Here is an 18,501-nt window from a genome sequence, read left to right as displayed (position 1 = left end):
TTGTACAATGTGTTTTGATTACATTCATTCTCTTCCCCCAACTGATCCTAGATCCAACCTGTTTCCCTACCTACCCACCCAACCTGGTGTTTTCTTTTTTTCCTTCTTTCTTCTGTCCTTCTTTCCTTCCTTTCCTTTTCTTTCTTTCCTTTCTTCCTTTCTTTCTCTTTCTCTCTCTCTTTCTCTCTCTCTTCCTTCCCTTCTTTCTTCTTCTCTTTTACCGATTGTGTACAGTTTGTACTATTTCTATTTTCTAGGACGTGTGGCCTCTACTGAAACAATTTAGAAATTATCGACAAAATTGTTCATTTCATCCCTAACTTAAGATGGACAGTGTTTGGAAACCATGTCCCATCAGTAGCTCTCAACACCTGTAAGGATGAGTTTTGGAGCCAGAAATATTCATTCTATCCCATAACAATTAATCACTCCTGGCTCCTGCTGCCACTAGAGTCTGTGTTAGCTGTCCTCAACTTCCTGTGTGTTGCAGGGTATATATTTACATGGCAGTGTAGGTGCATGTTATAATCATACATATGTAGATACACATCAGTCAAGAAACGGCTAAAGAAAGTTGCTTTAATAGTACCCTCTGGCTTCTTGGAAGACCAGCGCAAATCTCTTCTGGAAGGGAAAGAAATTCATTTTTTCTGAGAAGGTAAATGTTTATTAAATGCAAATGCTGATATCTGTTACCTAGGAAAAGTGACTCACGGCATGTGGAATTTCTAGATAAAAAGCTTTCAAGTCCGAGGTTTCTCCAGATAAGCTTCTATCGGGGAACTGGCGCGTGAATGCGCTGAAATTGAATTACTGTACAACAGCAATTACTTTGCACAGCACAGCTATAATAGGAATCAGTTCCACAGCGAACAGCGGGTAGCTGGAGGAAGGAGACCTGAACACAAAGTCTAGTCTCCTTTAGTTCCTCCAAGAAGCGAGCGTGCATTCTTAAGCAAAACACTTTTCAAGTGCCCAATTTCTCATTTTACCAATGGAAATCAGAAAGCAAGAGCAAGGGGGTTAGGCTTATTTACAGCGACACGCTGCCAGTGGTTGGGGGAATTCATTAAATATCTCATTCAAAGGTTTGAAAACAACAAACTCTTCGTGTCGTGAGTGTAGTTACAACTTGTGTCCTATGTCTCCTCCCTGTCCTCCTTGAAGTTCATTTTGTCAGATACTACAGACTATTCCAATAGTCAATTAAGTATTTAGTTCTGCTTGAAAGTCTACCAAAATAGGCACTACCTTTTCATGCTTCCCTACCCCTCTCTCCTGGAGATGTGTTTAAGTTCATGGGTGTCTAAGCTCTGTAGGACTCAGCACAAAGCCCATCCTAACCTTTGCAGCAACCAGGACCCCTGAGGAAATGGGGGGAGGGGCTACAAGTCTGCCCAAATCTAGCCGGTAAAGGTGGAGTGTCTCTGCATGACCCAAGGCAAAAGTCATTCTACAGATGCCACATTTCAGAAATGAGGGCGTACCGAAGAATCACAAGTTCTCCACAGTGGCTCTGCCTACTCAGAGTTCCCTGGAGCTAGAGCGGATGCCTCCAGGTGACTGACAGTTTTGGCTGCTCCCAGTGAAGGGCCAGATCTGAAAGACAAAGGCTGCGTGCCCACATAACCAAGACCAGGTAATAGCCTATCCATCGCCTTCCTCCTCTGCTCAAATCAGGGTGCTTTTCTTGCCATCAGCCCCTCAGCAATGCCAAATTTGCCTTCTGTCAACATCTCAAATAAGTTCTGACTTATGTCACAGACAAGCAGTCCAGGTGTCACTTAGAGTGGCCCAGTGAGAGTGTCACTGGCAGGAGACAGGTGCATATTATTTCTGCTAAATCTGGAATTTGGAAAAGCTCCTTGAGATGCTAATAAACTAACAACAATTTGATTCCACTTCTTGACCCTTCAAAGGAAGTGGAAACTTGATATAAACTGCTCAGCAACACCCACTGAGGGCTGGATAACATGCACATATTTGAATAGAGAAATAGAGAGAGTATGCCTAACCCATGACTGCTATACACAGAAGAAAGCGGCAGTCTTGCTCCTTCAAACAACCTGGAGCTAGCCTTTGAGCGGATTCACAAAAATTATTCAAACTACCCATGGCATGAAAATTTGCTATAAAATAGAGTTAAGAGAAGCTGTCATAATGATGGCACCATTATGTTAATGGCAATTATGGAGGCTAAGGTTATTTATAATTTGCTAGTCCGGAAAAAAAAAGTTGCATGTAGTCCATTACCAGCTGTATGACAGAGGTTATATAATGGGCAGGCCACTTTAGGTTTCACATTTACCTCAGACATCTGACGGGCAGAAAATAGGACTTTGTATGATAGGATAATTGCACAGTGGAGAAGAATTCAAATCGGGCCCAAGCATGATAAAATCACTCTGATTCAACTAATCACTGGGAAAAATGATGGAGGAGAATGATGAAATCAAGCCAGAGAGACAGAGAGAAAGAACAATATTGTTCAACAGCCCGGAGATGACAGGCTGTGTGTGTTAAAGGGCTGGTTTACTGGAGTCCGGTCTCCCCAATGCTAATGGGATCTGCCGATGAAAGCCAAAGGTAGCCTACGGCTCCAGACAGCTTCAAGGCACTCCACATATGCCAATGTAGTTTGAATAGTCATTGTCTCTTGCAAGCCAGGTTTTCCTTGTATGTGTTCTTAAGTCACAAGGATGAATGATATGGGACAAAGAAGCATAAATGGAGGACCCCAGGACTCTGGTTTGATGTAAATTACTAGAGGTGAGGCAGGGGAGTTGGGGAAATGACAGCCCTAAAATATGTTCTGTTTCCGGCCCATTGTCCACCTCATGAGATTCCTGGCAAAAGAGCATCCTCCTTTCGGATTGGATCATTCTAGTGAAGTATTGAAAGGGGTGGTCCAATGCAAACTGGAGATCTTTGGCCCCTCCAATGCTCACAGACCCCAAAAGGAAGCTTCCTGTTGAGGAAGCAAAGTGTCCTAGTCACGACTTCCTTGGCTCCAACATAAGCCAGCAGTTCATCCTAGATGCCCTGTGGCTTTTACCGGATGCCAACAGAGGGGCATGGGTCACAAGGGGGACTGAGCCAATCTCAACTGTCTCCAGATAAAACCACTGGAAGCTAAAACTTAGTGGAAAAACACTGCCTAGGAGGCATGGAGTCCTGGATCAGTAGAACAATAAAAATAAAAAGCCCATGGGTGAGAACCATAGAGGTCTGGATGCAGTTCTCAAGATGCAGCAGCATCCAGTTTATGTACACAGAGTCTGTATGTGTATTTTAAAATATGGAAAACATGCATTTCAGAGTGTACAGACTGGCCATATCCTGGGAACATTTCAATTCAAACAGGGCAATTTCTTTTTTCTTCTCAAAGAAATAGTGCCAACCACATCAAATGTTTTGTTTTTTGTTTTTTGTTTTTTGTTTTTAATGTCACTAATTTAAGGCTTTCAAAATAGGCAATACAGAGAGGCTGAAGGCAGCTCCTGCTTCCTAGGTCCCTATCCAGGCGCTTCCTGCAGCCCCGGGACTCTATCACATGCTCACAAGATAGAACGTCCTTATCCAAAAGTGCATGGCATGCTTTGTTTGTCAGGCATCAGACATTGCAGGGACATGAAGCACAGCTGTACTCTTTCCTTGAGGATGCAAAAACTAAAAACCCCACTGAGCCCTGGAGTGGGAGCTGGGCAAATGACTTCACCACAGCTCAGTCTCTTTACTCGTTTCTAGGACAATGATAACTCCTGGAGCTGACGTGTATCTAAATGGCATAAACTCCTAACCCAGGGCCAGGTACATCCTGAGCTCAGTAAACCCAGAAGCATGCACTCTGCAAGGCTCCAGGGAGGTATTAGAGGAAAGGAGATCCACGGGGCTACTCAGCTGTCCTCAGCAGTTTCCCACCTTGGAGCAGGACAGACATCCCAGTAAGAATGTCTACAGCCCATGTTGCATACACTGCAAAGGGTTAAGGTCCTGGCTAGGGTTCTTCTGCCAAGGAGCACCCTACATGTGCACCCCCTCAAGTGCCCCAAGTCCCTGACCCCAGGCCTTTCTTGCCCATCAACTGCACAGACAGGAAGAATGGCTATTTATTTTCTTTTCTTCCCTAAGACTCTGTGATTTGCAAAGAGACGCAAAGGAAAACAATATTTCTTCACCCAAACTGATACTGTTGTTTAAAATAGAATGAAAATGATCCAGGTGTGGCGACACACCTGTAATCCCAGAACTTGGGAGCCTGGAGCAGAGGATCACGTGAGCTCAAGGCCTCCCAGAGAGTCTTGACTACACAGTCTGACCTAATATCAAAAATATAATAACCATATAACAACAAACAAAACCAACCCTTGGGAAGGCTAGCTCAGCAGATAAAGTCACTTGTTGCGTCTGGCCATCTGAATTGATACCTAAGACCCATATGGCAAAAGGAAAGAGATGACTGCTGCAAGTTGACCTCTAACCTCCACATGAACAACATGGCACATGTATCCCCTTCCACAAATATGTACACACATACACATAGAACCCTGAAATTAAAAAGTAAAATGATAAAATAAAAACAGATAGATGATAGATAGATAGATAGATAGATAGATAGATAGATAGATAGATGGATAGATAGATAGAACGATAGATAGATAGCCAGATAGATAGATAGATAGATAGATAGAATGATAGATAGATGATAGATAGATAGATAGATAGATAGATAGATAGATAGATGATAAATAGGTGATAGATAGATAGATAGATAGATAGATAGATAGATAGATAGATAGATAGATGATAGATAGATACTGAAAATATATTATGACTATATATATATGTATATGTATATATGCAAGGATGACTCAGGAAAAGAGCACTCATATATCACTTGGAGGGCTCTGAACTAATGTAATTTTATGGGAACAGAAATGGTTTTTTTTAAAGCACAAATAACTTTAAAGGTAGGTTCAGAACATTTTAGATGCCTTCCAGTTTGGAACTTCCCATTAAGGAAAACAGTATGTAGTCTAGGATAGTGGGTATATGGAGGTGGTGACGAATTCAGACTCTGGTGACCTGGAGCACCATACTCAATGTGACTGCAGAGAAGGTATATAGCTTCAACCTCTCCATCTCCCCTTTGTAAACTGCAGATGGTAACAAAAACCTCCATCATGGGCTATGATAAAGACAAGATATGTAAATATTGGCAAAATTCTTAAAGAGATGCCCACCAACTAGATTGCTTGATTTATTATTGATATACATGCAAATTCACTGCAGTAATATTGATTTTAAAACCTGCAAACAATTTAAACGTAAAAATAGGTAAAAACAGAAACAGTGGAATCAATTAATAAACCACCTAAGGAAACCACAAAACACAGTGACATGAGAAATTACCAAATAATGGTTGGAAGAAAGGATAAAAGCTGGATTATAAGGACAACAGGAGCCATAATTTTCAAATTTGAAAAGAAGAAAAACACAAGCACACACATAGAAAGGCAAAGAAAACAGACTATAGAGAAAGTACACAAGAAAGTAAAAATCATAGTTTTCTCTCACAGCGTCACAACTCCAGATGACATTTTCTCTACATGTGACAGTTGATCTTGATTTTCACAGGATCTAGGATCATCTAGGTGACAAACACCTGAGCTTGTCCGTGAGGAGATTTCAGTATTGAATTAACTGACATGGGATGGTCCACTCCGTATCTTGGTAGCCCTACTCCCTGGGCTACAGTTCTGGACTGAAGAAAACCAACCGAGCCAGTGAGCTGAGCACCAGCAACCCCCTCCCCTCACCCCTCTCTCTCCTTCCTGACTGCAGGTGCCACGGGACCAGCTACCCCACACATCTGCTGCCAGACTTCTCTACCACACTGGATTATGCCCTCCAACTGTGAGATAAAGTAATCCCTCCCTTCAAGATTCTTTTCATACTTGGTCAGCCCAGTGACAAAAGCAACTGATAGACTTTGCTTTTTTTTTTTCAACATATTCTAAAAGTTCTACCCAAGAAGCCATCCATTTTGTAAACAGAAACTCATCGTGATGCTTTAAAATTACTATTCTTTTAAAATATTTATTGTGTTTATGTGTATTTGTGTTTACCTCCGTGTGTGTGTGTGAGAGAGAGCACCATGGCCATACAAGGCCTGCAAAGTTCAGAAGAAGGTGTGGGATCCTCTGCAAATGGAGTTACAGGCTGTTTGGAGCTATCTTGTACATGCTCAGAACTAAACCCAAGACCTCTACAAGAACAAGTACTCTTAACTTCTGAGCCATCTCTCCAGCCCTTCATCAGTATTCTTACTTCAGGGTTCTGCTTCTGATGTCTGAATGGCTACCAAGCTACCATACCCATTAAGGGAAAAAGGAGCCATACTCAGAAAGATGAATCCAGGCCTGGGGATGTAACTCAGTGGTAAGGTGCTTGCTTAGCATGCATGACCCTAGGTCCACTCACTAATGCATGTGTCCTCTCAGATGCTTCAGGGCAGTGATGCAAGACAGGTCAAAGACCACCATGCAGCTCCCAGGGCACTACTGGTATACCATGCTGTGGCAGAGAACAGAGGCTCTTCAGAGCTCCCATCGGGAAGCTTTCAACAAGAAGCTCATTCACAGCAGCACTTTCTACTCACTGGGCACCTCTTCCTGCAGGGCCTGCGCCAACAGCAAGCTTTGTCACGGTCCCACCTCAGCTGTGAGATGGTCCTGTTCTGCAGATGAGAAATTAAGGCTCACAGAGACTTCTTTCTACCCAGGAAAGAGTCTACTGAGTGACAAGGAAGGTTTTAGACCCAGGTCAAGCTCATGCTCATACAAAGACACAAAATGGATAGAAAAACTGTTTATTTAGAGACAGAAGTGTGAGATTATCCACCTTGTGGAGAAATACTTTGAGAAAATTTGGTTTGGTAGTTCAGCATGAGAAAAGGAAGTGGTTGTTTCTAACAAAATGCTACTGAGAAGATCATTAAAACTGAAAATCAAGCCAAGTAGACACAGGAATGAAAGACTCTTCAGGATGCAATTTTCCTTGCAACTATATATCAATACAGCTTTAATATAGGATACCACAGCAGTCACATATCCCAAATCATGAACATAATGAACAGATGCCCTGTTTGGTCAACAGTAAAATACACACACACACACACACACACACACACACACACACACACACACACACTGCAGTTCCCTTCATATGGCTGATAGGAAATTTTAGTGAGCTATCTGGATCAATACAAACACTGTAATCTCAGTAATGGTCCAGTAAAGCAAGAAGAATATCCAACTTCTTCCAGACTTCATCTGCCCCCCTCCATGTATTCAGTTCCACACAGTGGCAGTCAATTTTTAAAAAAAAAAAAATTTTTAGAGCTGTACAGTGAGCCCCAGTGTCCCCTTGAGTGATCCGGAGAAGTTAGTGAGAGCATCAGCATTAGGGACCCATCCTCTGCAGCCCCCATGCTGAAGGCATAACATCCAAAGGGAAAAGCTGGCATCGGAATCCCATGTGTGAAGAGGGCAACGAGAGACTGCTTTTCTTGGTCACCAGAACGAAGAAATAAGCAAGCAAGAACATTCACATAGTGGGCAAACTTTGTAAGTTGGGTTCATCACCAACAGTCCCGAAGAGCTAGCCTCCTGTGTGTCTTTGGACAACATATTGTAGACCCTCTAAGACTCACCCGCACTGCCTCAGACTTCTTGTGAAACATTTCCTCCATGTTCTTAGCCAGCTTTTTCACCAGTTGGAGACCATCGATTTCTTCAATAGCAACATCTTTCTCATACTCTTTGTATTTCTGAAAGAAGAGAGGGCAGTATTAGAGACAAGTAATTCCAAGGTACCACATGTATGATGTCCTCTGATGGAAATAAAAATAAAACTTTATCAACATCATTGTCTGTTGGGAGTTGAAGACAGTAGATTATATTTGACAATCACTAAATCAAACAGAAACATGAAAAGTGCGTCTGGCTCTGACCGGAAGCTGAAGCAGCACCCAGGAAAGGAACACTTGTCAGCTAATCAAAGGCTGTCACATCTAAGGAATGTCCTAAGGGGCCAATATGACTCATGGTTTCCTCATCATCTCAATTTAAGACAGTTTTTTTCTTTAAAAATCCATCAAACACTAGAAATCAGATCATCGTGTTAAGCAAAACAAGCCATACTCCAAAAGCCTAATACTGGCCTGCTGGCCTGGGGATGTAACTCTGTGGTGGAGTGCTGGTGGAGTGCTTGCTCAGCATGGATAAGGCCCTGGGTCCACTCACTAACGCATGTTTTCTCTCAGATGTGGAGCCTGTGATTTGTTTTGTTTTGTTTCTCTTGGAAGTAAAACATGAGAGCGGAAGGAGGTATGTGGGAAGAGAAGAGTGATTAGCAGGAGGGAAGGGTGGACCAAAGAGAGTGAGAGGATGAATGCCATCAAACTGTAGCATCACATGAAAATGTCACAATCGGGCTAAGGAGATAGGTCACTCAGAAAAGTCCTTGCCATGCAAGCACCAGGATTTGAGTTCCATATCTAACACAAATAAATCATAATAATGAAAAAGGAGGAGGAGAGGAGAAAGAGGAAAGGAGGAGAGGAGAAGGAAAAGAGGAGGGGAGGAGGAGAAAGAAGGAGGAGGAGGGAAGAGGAAGAAGGAGGAGAAGGAAGAGGAAGAAGGAGGAGAAGGAAGAGGAGGAAGAGGAAGAGGAAAACAGCAGTAACAGCCACCCCCCTGCCACTGCCACTGCCAGGCAGGGTGGCACACACTTGTAATCCCACCACTTGGGAGACGAAGACAGATGACTCCCTGAGGCTGGCTGGCCAGCTATCCTACAATGCCTTGCAAGCCCCAGGTCAGTGAATGGCCTTGCCTTAGAGAAGAAAGAACAGAAAACAGAAAGGACAAGGTAGAAGGGGTCTACAGTTTCCTCTGGCTGTGCACACAGGCACATACATGCTCACTTACTGTCCTGGTGAGCTTCCTGTTGCTGTGATAAACCGCTCAGATCAAAAGGGTGAGAAAGGATTTATTTCAACTTAATTTCCACCTAACAGTACACCATTGAGGGAATCAGGGCAGGAACTGGAGCAGAAATCCAGAAGTAGGAGTTGATGATGCATAGACCATGGAGGATGCTGCTTACTAGCTTGCTTCCTCTTCTGCTCAGCTCACTTCCATGTATAACCTAGGACCACCTACCCAGGGGAGTCACCACAAACAGTGTGCCAGGCTCTACTCTAGCAACTAACAATCAATAAAATGCCTCACAAACATGCCCAAAGTTCACACTGATGGGGCCAATTCCTCAACTGAGGTTCCCTCCTCTCTGCTGTGCCAAGTTGACAACCAAGATAAGCCATTACACCTGCACACATATGAACACACACACACACACACACACACACACACACACACACACACACACACACACGAAAATATCACAATGAAATCTATTATTTTATGGACTGACCACTCACTAATTTAGAAGATAATTACATACTATGATAACTAATCTGTTTAAAGAGGCAAATATAAAAGTGGTCTAAAAACTCCAGAAGGTTCCTCAGACATTCTCAGAGGTCCATGGAGTCCTTTTTCCAACAGCATCTCTAGTGAAGCTGGCTTACCTCATGGATATCAACAAATGCAACAGATTGACACCAACACATGTGTGAGAATCCACCTGTCTTTGCTCAGGTCAAACATTAAAGAAATTTGCCAATAAAGGGAGAAATGCATACCAGCTATTGTTCATAAAACACATTACTTACATAACACATTTTTATCTTTTTAACTAGTTTCTCTTTAAATGTCTTAGTTTTAAAATTTAATATGATAAATATCAATAGATATAACACACATGAACAAAAGCTCTGATGGACTTTAGTACTTTATAAGAAGATAAAAGGATCGTAAGACAAAAGTTGATTTGAATAAAGACTTAATTTTGTTCCCATTGGACAAGAATGTTGTTTCTTATTGAGAATTCCAACAGGAGTTCACAATAGTCTTATGCCCATGTGAAAATGGCATCATGATGCTCATGTCCTTATAAAAAGGCCGAGGCACTGAAGTTGTGGGAACTATATGTTGCTTTACTTGAAACCCATCTCAAGCTTCAACTTAGGAAAAACTCAGGGTACATGCTGCAGCTTGGCTCTGGGGTATTGGGAGAATTATTTTTTAAGTGATAGGTATAAGCACATGGCAGGATAATTCCCAAAGCATAAATATATATCTTCTCTTCATTCCCCCACTTCTACCTTCAAATGAGGGAACTAGAGAGAGGCACCATTTTTCCTGGCCAGCAGAGGCCAGCCTTCTACCCAAGGCTCAGCTAGAAAAGTAGTATGTGGCCATGTGTCACTCAAAACACATCCTTTTCCAGCTCCAATTTACAAATCCTTTGAGGCAATACAACAGAGCTCTATTTTAGGAGAAGTTGAGAGAGTGGGCATATTTTTCCGGGGGTAAAGCTCTGGCCTCAGATGTACAGGTTGGACCCCTGGCACCACACAACAAAAAGAAAACCACTTCTGGCTTGAGGACAAAGGTAGAGAGCACAGGGAAATGAGTGAATGTCAGGAAGGATTTCCCAGATTCCTAAGACTTAAGGGAAAGCCCTAACGGACTGCAGTGAGCACAGCCATGGGACCTTGTATTCTACAAGCAGCAAATCCCACTCTCCCTCCAACAGCAACACCCACAACCAGACACCAGCAGAGGATGAAGGCAAGAGGAGACACTGTCGCTGGACACTAAATCCTCTGACCTGAACACCAGGACCAATGCGTTCTTAGAATGAAGGTGACTAGGAATATAAATGCTATTCTTAGTCACCTGGGAGTGAAGAAAGGTAGAGATCTGCTGTGATATTTCTGAGCTGCTATGAATGCAAGGGCCTGTGAAATCCCAGGAGCTACAGGTTGATCCTTCTCCCCAATGCCCAAGAGCATATGTAAGGATCACATGAGTTACTCTTGGGGTCCTCTCTCTTGAATCTATCCAGAAAAATCTTTGTTCCTCCTTCTCGCAGTGTCCTCTTCCTCCTTCACATCAAAGTTGTTATGATCCCTGCAATGTTGCACCTATGTCCCAACACTCAAAACCCAGCCAGAAAAGGCTGGACTTAACTGTCGCGGTACTATAGCTGAGGTGGCCCAGGAGGCAGGGCCAAGTCCTTATGGTTACTGATCCACAGCTCATACTCATAGAGATTCTCTGAATAAAGTGTGATGCCAAGCAGATAGGAGATGATAATGGTGGTGGTGGTGGTGGTGATGATGATGACGATGATGAATATGATACACTGCAATGTGATGAAAACTGAGATACAGGTAAAGAAGGAGGTGTGCTGTCCTTCAGCTCTCTAATGGTGACATCTCCCACCTGTGGGAAGTGGGATGTGTTGGCCTGGGATATGGGACCCAGGATAGCCCAACCCTGGCTAACAGGGTTCTGGTATCTGAATAAAACTTCAGTGACAATCACTGGAAATTTTTACTAAGTTCAAAAGCTAGCCAGGGGATTTCCTCTGCTTGTCAGATGTGCTCCAAAATTCACAGCAGGGGCTAGGTTTTATGCCCAAGGCTAATTAAGTACTGAAAATACAATTGTGTGTTTGTGTGTGTGTGTGTGTGTGTGTGTGTGTGTGTGTGTGTGTGTATGTGTGTTTACAGAAAGGGTGAAATGAATCTCAGCCTTCAGTGAATCCTCATCTGACCCTTTGGTTTTCTTATCAGGCTCCAGTATTCAGTGTTTGGATGAATTTTCCCTTCTAAGCATCCAGAAGGGAACTGGCTTACTGAACCCTTGACATTCCAGTAAGATATCCCTGCATCTCTCCCATGAACTCTCTCTGTGAGAAGGAGCTGCTGAACTGACTGACCTCCTGGACAATTTGTGGTCATGTTACAGTCCCTAATCTCAACACAACATGTACCAACCCAAGATCCCAGATCCGGGACAAATTCAGCCGTTCACTGTTTCCTTCCCACCTGCCTACTTTCTCTGCAGCCCATATGCCATCCGATTCCCATTGCTAATGAACCAAGTGTACACTACTCTCTTCCTGCCCTGAGGAAGATGCCCTGTCTTCTAAGGATGCTAGTGCCTGCTGGAATCAGGACAAGTGAATGCTTTGGTCTTGCCAGGAAACGTTTCATGTTTCTGGAATCAGAAAAATTTGAAGAACAGGGAGAGAAAACCAATGACTGTCTAGAATCAGCAGTAAGCTCTGAGTGGCCTACAGCAATAGCATGCAGCAAAAGCCTTAGAAAGGAACCTACAAAGGAGATCAGTCCAACCTTAGCAACTGCATGAATCCCATACATCCACACCAATCTGTATCAAAGAATGAAGGAAAATGTATATAGTATATTGCAATATAATACAAGCAGCCATTGACGCATTTCTGTTTTGAATAATTAATCTGCATACATAAGGCTAAAAGACATCTAGTGTGTTTGAAGCAAGCTATGCAACCACAAATGATGTTTTTCTCTCTTCTCTTTTTTTAAACCTTCATTTTTCCAACTTTTATGCTGAGTCAATCATTTTAAAAATTAAGAGTTATGAAATTTGTTGTTCTATTTAGAACATAATAGGGGTCCCTTCTTGTCTTATTTATTTATCTATTTTAAATGTTTTTAACTGAGACAGAATATATCACTTCTCCTCTCTCTTTCTTCCACTACAGATCCTCCCAGCTAGCCACCCTAGAGTCCCTCCCACGCCCCCCACTCTCAAGTTGATATCATAGTTAAAACACTAAATCTACAGAAAAGAAAAAGTATTGAAAGCTACCAAAAAAAATCACATGTAAATGAAAACCCATCAGAACTACACCTGATCTCTAAATAGAAACTCTGGAAGCTAAAAGAACCTGTAGCAAATACACTGAAAGTACTAAAGGACCATGACCGCCAACCTAGACTACTATACCCACCAAAACTATCTGCCAAAGTTGAGGGGAAAAGAAAAATGTTCCATGATCCAAACAGCCTAAAAATCTTCAGGAACATATTTTATACAGGGGGAGCCTGAGTCCCAATCAGAATCCCTGCAGGTAACCTCTAAGAGCAGCATCTTGTCCACTCAGTCAGTTCAAGCCTGCACTGAACATCTTTCCTGAATCTCCTGGCGCTCGCTTCATTGCTCTGCGGAGGGCTGGTGTTACCAGTGTGCTGTAGTGGGAAACTGAGTCAAAGAGGGTTCTACTTAGCTGGTGAAAGCCAAAGATTTGGAGAGAGGCTTTAAACCTAAAAAGGCCTGACATCTAATTGCTCAGACTTTTGAACTTTTTCAGGGTAGAGAGACAACAGATTGACAGGCCAAATATTTTCAGACTTGTTTTGAAAGGCCCGTTCCATTCCCATAATCACCTGTCTCATTGATTTTTGCCGTCAACACCAGCTTGGACTTTGAAAAGAGTCGAATATAAAGAACTGGGGACAGCCAGTTGACAAGAGTGAGATAGCCGACCAAAGCAGGTCAGAGAAAAGGAACGCCATGTGACAGGCACAAAGGAGGTGCCAAGCGTGAACTCCACCCTCCTCGGGGCCCACAAAGGGGAGCACAGAGACAGGGGTGAAGGAGCACAGCCAGCTCTTGCCAGTCCAAACCCCTGGAGGGAGAGGAGAAACCAACACGGAAAGTGCCCCGCAGCCTCCCCGGGAGGTGCTGTTCACTGTCACCTGTGGTTGCCGCCCCCTCCTGTTCTGCAAAGCACCAAAGAAGGCTTTTAGTAAAAGCCTTGACCCCTCCCCAGCAACCTCCCACATGGCTGAGCGAGCATGGCTTCGAGGACCGCACTAGTAATGACTTCTGTGTCAGGTACATCAGTCATCCTCCCTCTGTAGAAAGGACTTGTTAGGGAAGTATGAGGACATCCCCACGGACACACAAGAGGAAGACAGGAAAGACTGACACAAACGAAACACGGATGCTCTCCCACAACACAGGCTGGAGCCGCCATGCATGTGTGCCTGTCTCTACCACTCCATTTGATCCACAGACGGTGCTGTGTGTCCCTGGTAAGCCAGGCAGGACCCTGGGCACCATGCCCATGCTGGTGAGTGAAACAGACACTGAGGAAGCCTGAGGTTCTGAGTCAGCATGTGCTGTGGGATGAGTGGGCAAAGATGCAATGGGATGAAAAGACCCTCATCCTGTAAGACCCTTGAATGGTGATTAGGCTGAGAAAGTGGGGAAATAGTCAGGGTAGAATATGTGAAAGCAGACGCAGGAAGGTCTAGAGTAAGAGGCTGCCTATGGCTCAGCCAACTGTCCTTGTTTCATGTCGCTGGAGAATGTGCAGCTAAGGCATCTGGAGAACATGCAGCTAAGAGGAGGCATCTGGAGAACATGCAGCTAAGGAGGAACATCTGGGGAACATGCAGCTAAGGAGGAACATCTGGAGAATATGCAGCTAAGGAGGAACATCTGGAGAACATGCAGCTAAGGAGGAACATCTGGAGAACATGCAGCTAAGGAGGAACATCTGGAGAACATGCAGCTAAGGAGGAACATCTGGAGAATATGCAGCTAAGGAGGAACATCTGTGGAACATGCAGCTAAGGAGGAACATCTGGAGAACATGCAGCTAAGGAGGGGAACATCTGGGGAACATTCAGCTAAGGAGAGGCACATCTGGGGAACATGCAGCTAAGGAGAGGAACATCTGGAGAACATGCAGCTAAAAAGAGACACATCTGGGGAACATGCAGCTAAGGAGAGGCACATCTGGAGAACATGCAGCTAAGGAGGAACATCTGGAGAACATGCAGCTAAGGAGGGGGACATCTGGGGAACATGCAGCTAAGGAGAGGCACATCTGGGGAACATGCAGCTAAGGAGAGGCACATCTGGGGAACATGCAGCTAAGGAGGAACATCTGGGGAACATGCAGCTAAGGAGAGGCACATCTGGAGAACATGCAGCTAAGGAGGGGGACATCTGGGGAACATGCAGCTAAGGAGAGGCACATCTGGAGAACATGCAGCTAAGGAGAGGCACATCTGGAGAACATGCAGCTAAGGAGAGGCACATCTGGAGAACATGCAGCTAAGGAGGGGGACATCATGAAAGACAAGGCCAGCAAAGTCAGTGATGAGAGCTGGGGACATTGCAGGAGGACATCTGGAGCCACCAAAGGTCTTGGGGAGAGGACAGAGTAGTGATCAGAAGTGGGGAAGCAAAACCCCAGTGAATAAAAGAGGGCAGAGTGGAATCCCAGAGTGCAGAACCAAGGGTGGAGAGGCAGCAAGTCAAGAGGTGGCTTCCCCAGACAGGTCAAGGAGGCTGACAGTCGGAAGAAGTTTGGAATGGAGGTTGTACTGCTTTAAGCCAGTTAACCCCCTGAGCTGCAGTGTCTTCCTTCAGAACACCAGGGATAATGATGCCCACACCCTCTAGCACTGCTCTGTAGACTCCCTGGGAGAACATCTGCAAAGCTCGCCAGCATGACGTCCACTCACAAAGAACCACCTCAAGTCCCAACGGTCCTTTGTTCTTCTTTCTTGGTATTGCTGTTCCAGAGGGCCCTACTGCTGTGGTACAAGTGTGTTTCTGAAAGGAAGCCCCTGTTGTAACAGACAAAATCCAACAGGGTGTTTGATGATGCTCACACTCCACACAATGCTTTTCCTGCCTCTCTTCAGGAGCTGAGATGTCCCAACACTGCGGCCTGCATGTCTAGGTAAGAGAAGAGTCCAGGTAGAACACAGCCCTCCAGAGATTGCCTCTGAGCATCTGTGTCACAGAAGAAAGGCACGCCCAAGACACTTTGCCTTCCTCTGTCACAAGAGAACATATGAGTCTTCCCTCTCCTTCTGTTAGCAGAATCAGCGTTTGGCAAGAAATCCCTTGGTGAGCCGAGAACATTCATCACTGGGGAAGGGAGACAGAGGAATGCATTATTTCTGCAGCATCTATTTTGCCAGATCATTTCACACAAACACCAGCAACAGAAAAGCACTATTTCACTGTCAGGACACTTAATGCTGCTCATACATTTGGGTCTCCCCCCCCCCCATATGATAACTGCATATCTAGAAATGAGTCACCTGGAACTGCCTCCCCACCCCCTGGGCTGCCCAGAGGGAGTGGGACTCAAGTCAGGAGACTTCTGACCAATCACAAGTGATGCCAATCATAAAGTGGGGCTCCAAGTGTGCCCAAAATCAGGAACCAGTGAAGAGGTGGGATGCAAAGAATGGCGACCAACAGCCGAAGCACAGCTGCTCCCGAACATCGCCTCCTGCGAAAATTTTCTCCTCAAAGCTAACACTGTACATCTGCAATGGGCTTCATAAAAATCACTGTGCAAGGACTGACAGAAGGTCCAGGGGAGGGGGTGGGACCCCAAGATCCTGCTTGTCTCCAAACACGGGATTCTCCTGCTCCTCTGGAAATACCCCAAAGCCAGACGCCCTGATGATTCCTGTCTCTGGGAAAACAACTGCTATGGATTGAATGTGAAAGAGGGTCCCACCCCCAACCCCGGCCACATGGTCACGTGTGGGAACTCTTGGTCTCCAGCTCGCAGTACTGTTTTTGAGAGATTGTGGAACCTTCGGGACCCAGAAGCTTAGCTGGAGGATGAAGGCCACTGAAATGGGACCATCCTGTGCCCCCCATCACCCCCCACCCCTGTTCTCTCTGTTTCCTGATTCTCCATATGTGAACAGGCACACTGCAAGCTCCCACCAACCATAAACTCCACCATCCTTCTGCCCCCAAATGGCGGGTATCCATTAAAATCATGAGCCAAAAGTGTCACTTCCCTTGATTGGCTGTTCAGTCATTTTGTCACAATGACTAGAAAAATGAGTACTACAATGATACAGAGAACACCTAAGCCCTGAACCTTTCAAATTAATTCATCCTGAAAGAGTATTGCATCCCTACATTTGGGTTCAATCTTTTATGTTATTTTCATTCCTTTGAGCTCCACAACAACTACAATGCAAGACAGAACTTCATTAAGCCAATCTCTTAAGTCTTCATTACACTAACAACCACCAGACACAGGGAACTTAAACTGAAATTATTACTATTTTTGTTCATCAAACAAATAGTCACAAATTTCTTACCATGGACCAGGATGCAGGTTCAGGAGAGGGCATATTGACAAATACATGTAGTTGCCCCTGCTTTATCAGAGACCATACTGGTACCCAGGACTCCAGGTAAACCCAACCCCCCTGCTTATAGACCGCCAACACTTCCTCAGAGCCCACAGAGCTTTTCCCGCAACAGACCCCCTTCTCATCACCATATCCTGGCCCAAAACTTCAGCAGAGGCACCCTGCTTTACCAGAGGCCACAGTGGTACCCAGATCCCTAGAGGTCACACAGATTGCCAGAATCCCAGCAGAGGCACCCTGCTGGACAGAGGGCTTACAGGCCACCAGAACTGCAAGCCACTCAGGCCAGACGCAGACGACCAGAGAAGAAACAGAAACCAAGGGAAAAACACCCAGCCAAAGACAAACTCATAAATCAGTATCTAAACCCCAAACTAATTACCCCAAACCCAGGTACCAAGACTCTAATGTAAGAATACAATCAACAGCAGCCAGGACAATATGTCACCACCAGAGCCCAGCTATCCTACTACAGCAAGTGCTGACATTCCAACACAGCTGAATCACAAGAAAATGACCCTAAAACCAACTTTATGAAGATGACAGAAATCCTTAAATAGGAAATGAATAAATCCCTTCAAGAAATTGAGAAAAAGACAAACAATTGGAGAAAATGAATAAATCCCTTCAAGAAAGTCAAGAAAAAACAAACAAGTAAAGGAAATGAATAAAAACTGTTCAAGACCTGAAGATAGAAATAGAGCAATAAAGAAAGCACAAACCAAGGGAGTCCTGGTGATGGGAAATTTAGTTAAGTGAACAGGAACTACAGACACAGCATCACCAACAGAATGCAAGAGATGGAAGAGAAAATCTCAGGCATCGAAGATACAATAGAAGAAACCAATATATCAGTCAAAGAAAATATTAAATCTAAAAAATTATTGACACAAAACATTCAGGAAATCTAGGAGACTATGAAAAAAACCTAAGAATAATAAGAACAGATGAAGGAGAAAAATCCCAGCTCAAAGGACCAGAAAATATTTTTAATAAAATCATAGAAGAAAATTTTCTGAACCTAAAGGAGAACATGCCTATAAAGGTACAAGAAGCTTACAGAACAGCAAAAAGACTGGACCAGAAAGGAACCACATAATCATAATTATGGACCACATAATCATCAAAATACTAAACATACAGAACAAAGAAGGAATATTAAAAGCTGCAAAAGAAAAAGGCCAAGTAACATACAAAGGCAGTACTGTCAGAATTACACCTGACTTCTCAAAGGAGACTCTAAAAGCCAGAAAGGCCTGAACAGATGTTCTGCAGACTCTAAGAGACCATGGATGCCAGCCCAGGCTACTATTCCCAGCAAAACT

The 18,501-nt window shown here is 44.1% G+C and overlaps 1 protein-coding gene across 4 annotated transcripts in view; it reads right to left on the bottom strand.

The window, feature by feature from the left end:
* Cacna2d3 (calcium voltage-gated channel auxiliary subunit alpha2delta 3) overlaps positions 1–18,501 on the bottom strand; it is an 844,969-nt gene that overhangs the window by 630,237 nt on the left and 196,231 nt on the right. For all 4 annotated transcript variants that reach the window (XM_028882449.2, XM_028882447.2, XM_028882448.2 and 1 more), the window contains exon 3: positions 7,715–7,831. In XM_028882449.2, coding sequence (XP_028738282.1) covers positions 7,715–7,831 — 117 coding nt within the window. The remainder of the gene's footprint in view (positions 1–7,714; positions 7,832–18,501) is intronic.

The sequence above is a fragment of the Peromyscus leucopus genome, chromosome 9 (genome assembly GCF_004664715.2).
Source record: "Peromyscus leucopus breed LL Stock chromosome 9, UCI_PerLeu_2.1, whole genome shotgun sequence".
In the NCBI taxonomy this organism is placed as follows: Eukaryota; Metazoa; Chordata; class Mammalia; order Rodentia; family Cricetidae; genus Peromyscus; species Peromyscus leucopus.
This window is presented reverse-complemented; position numbering and strand designations above follow the sequence as displayed.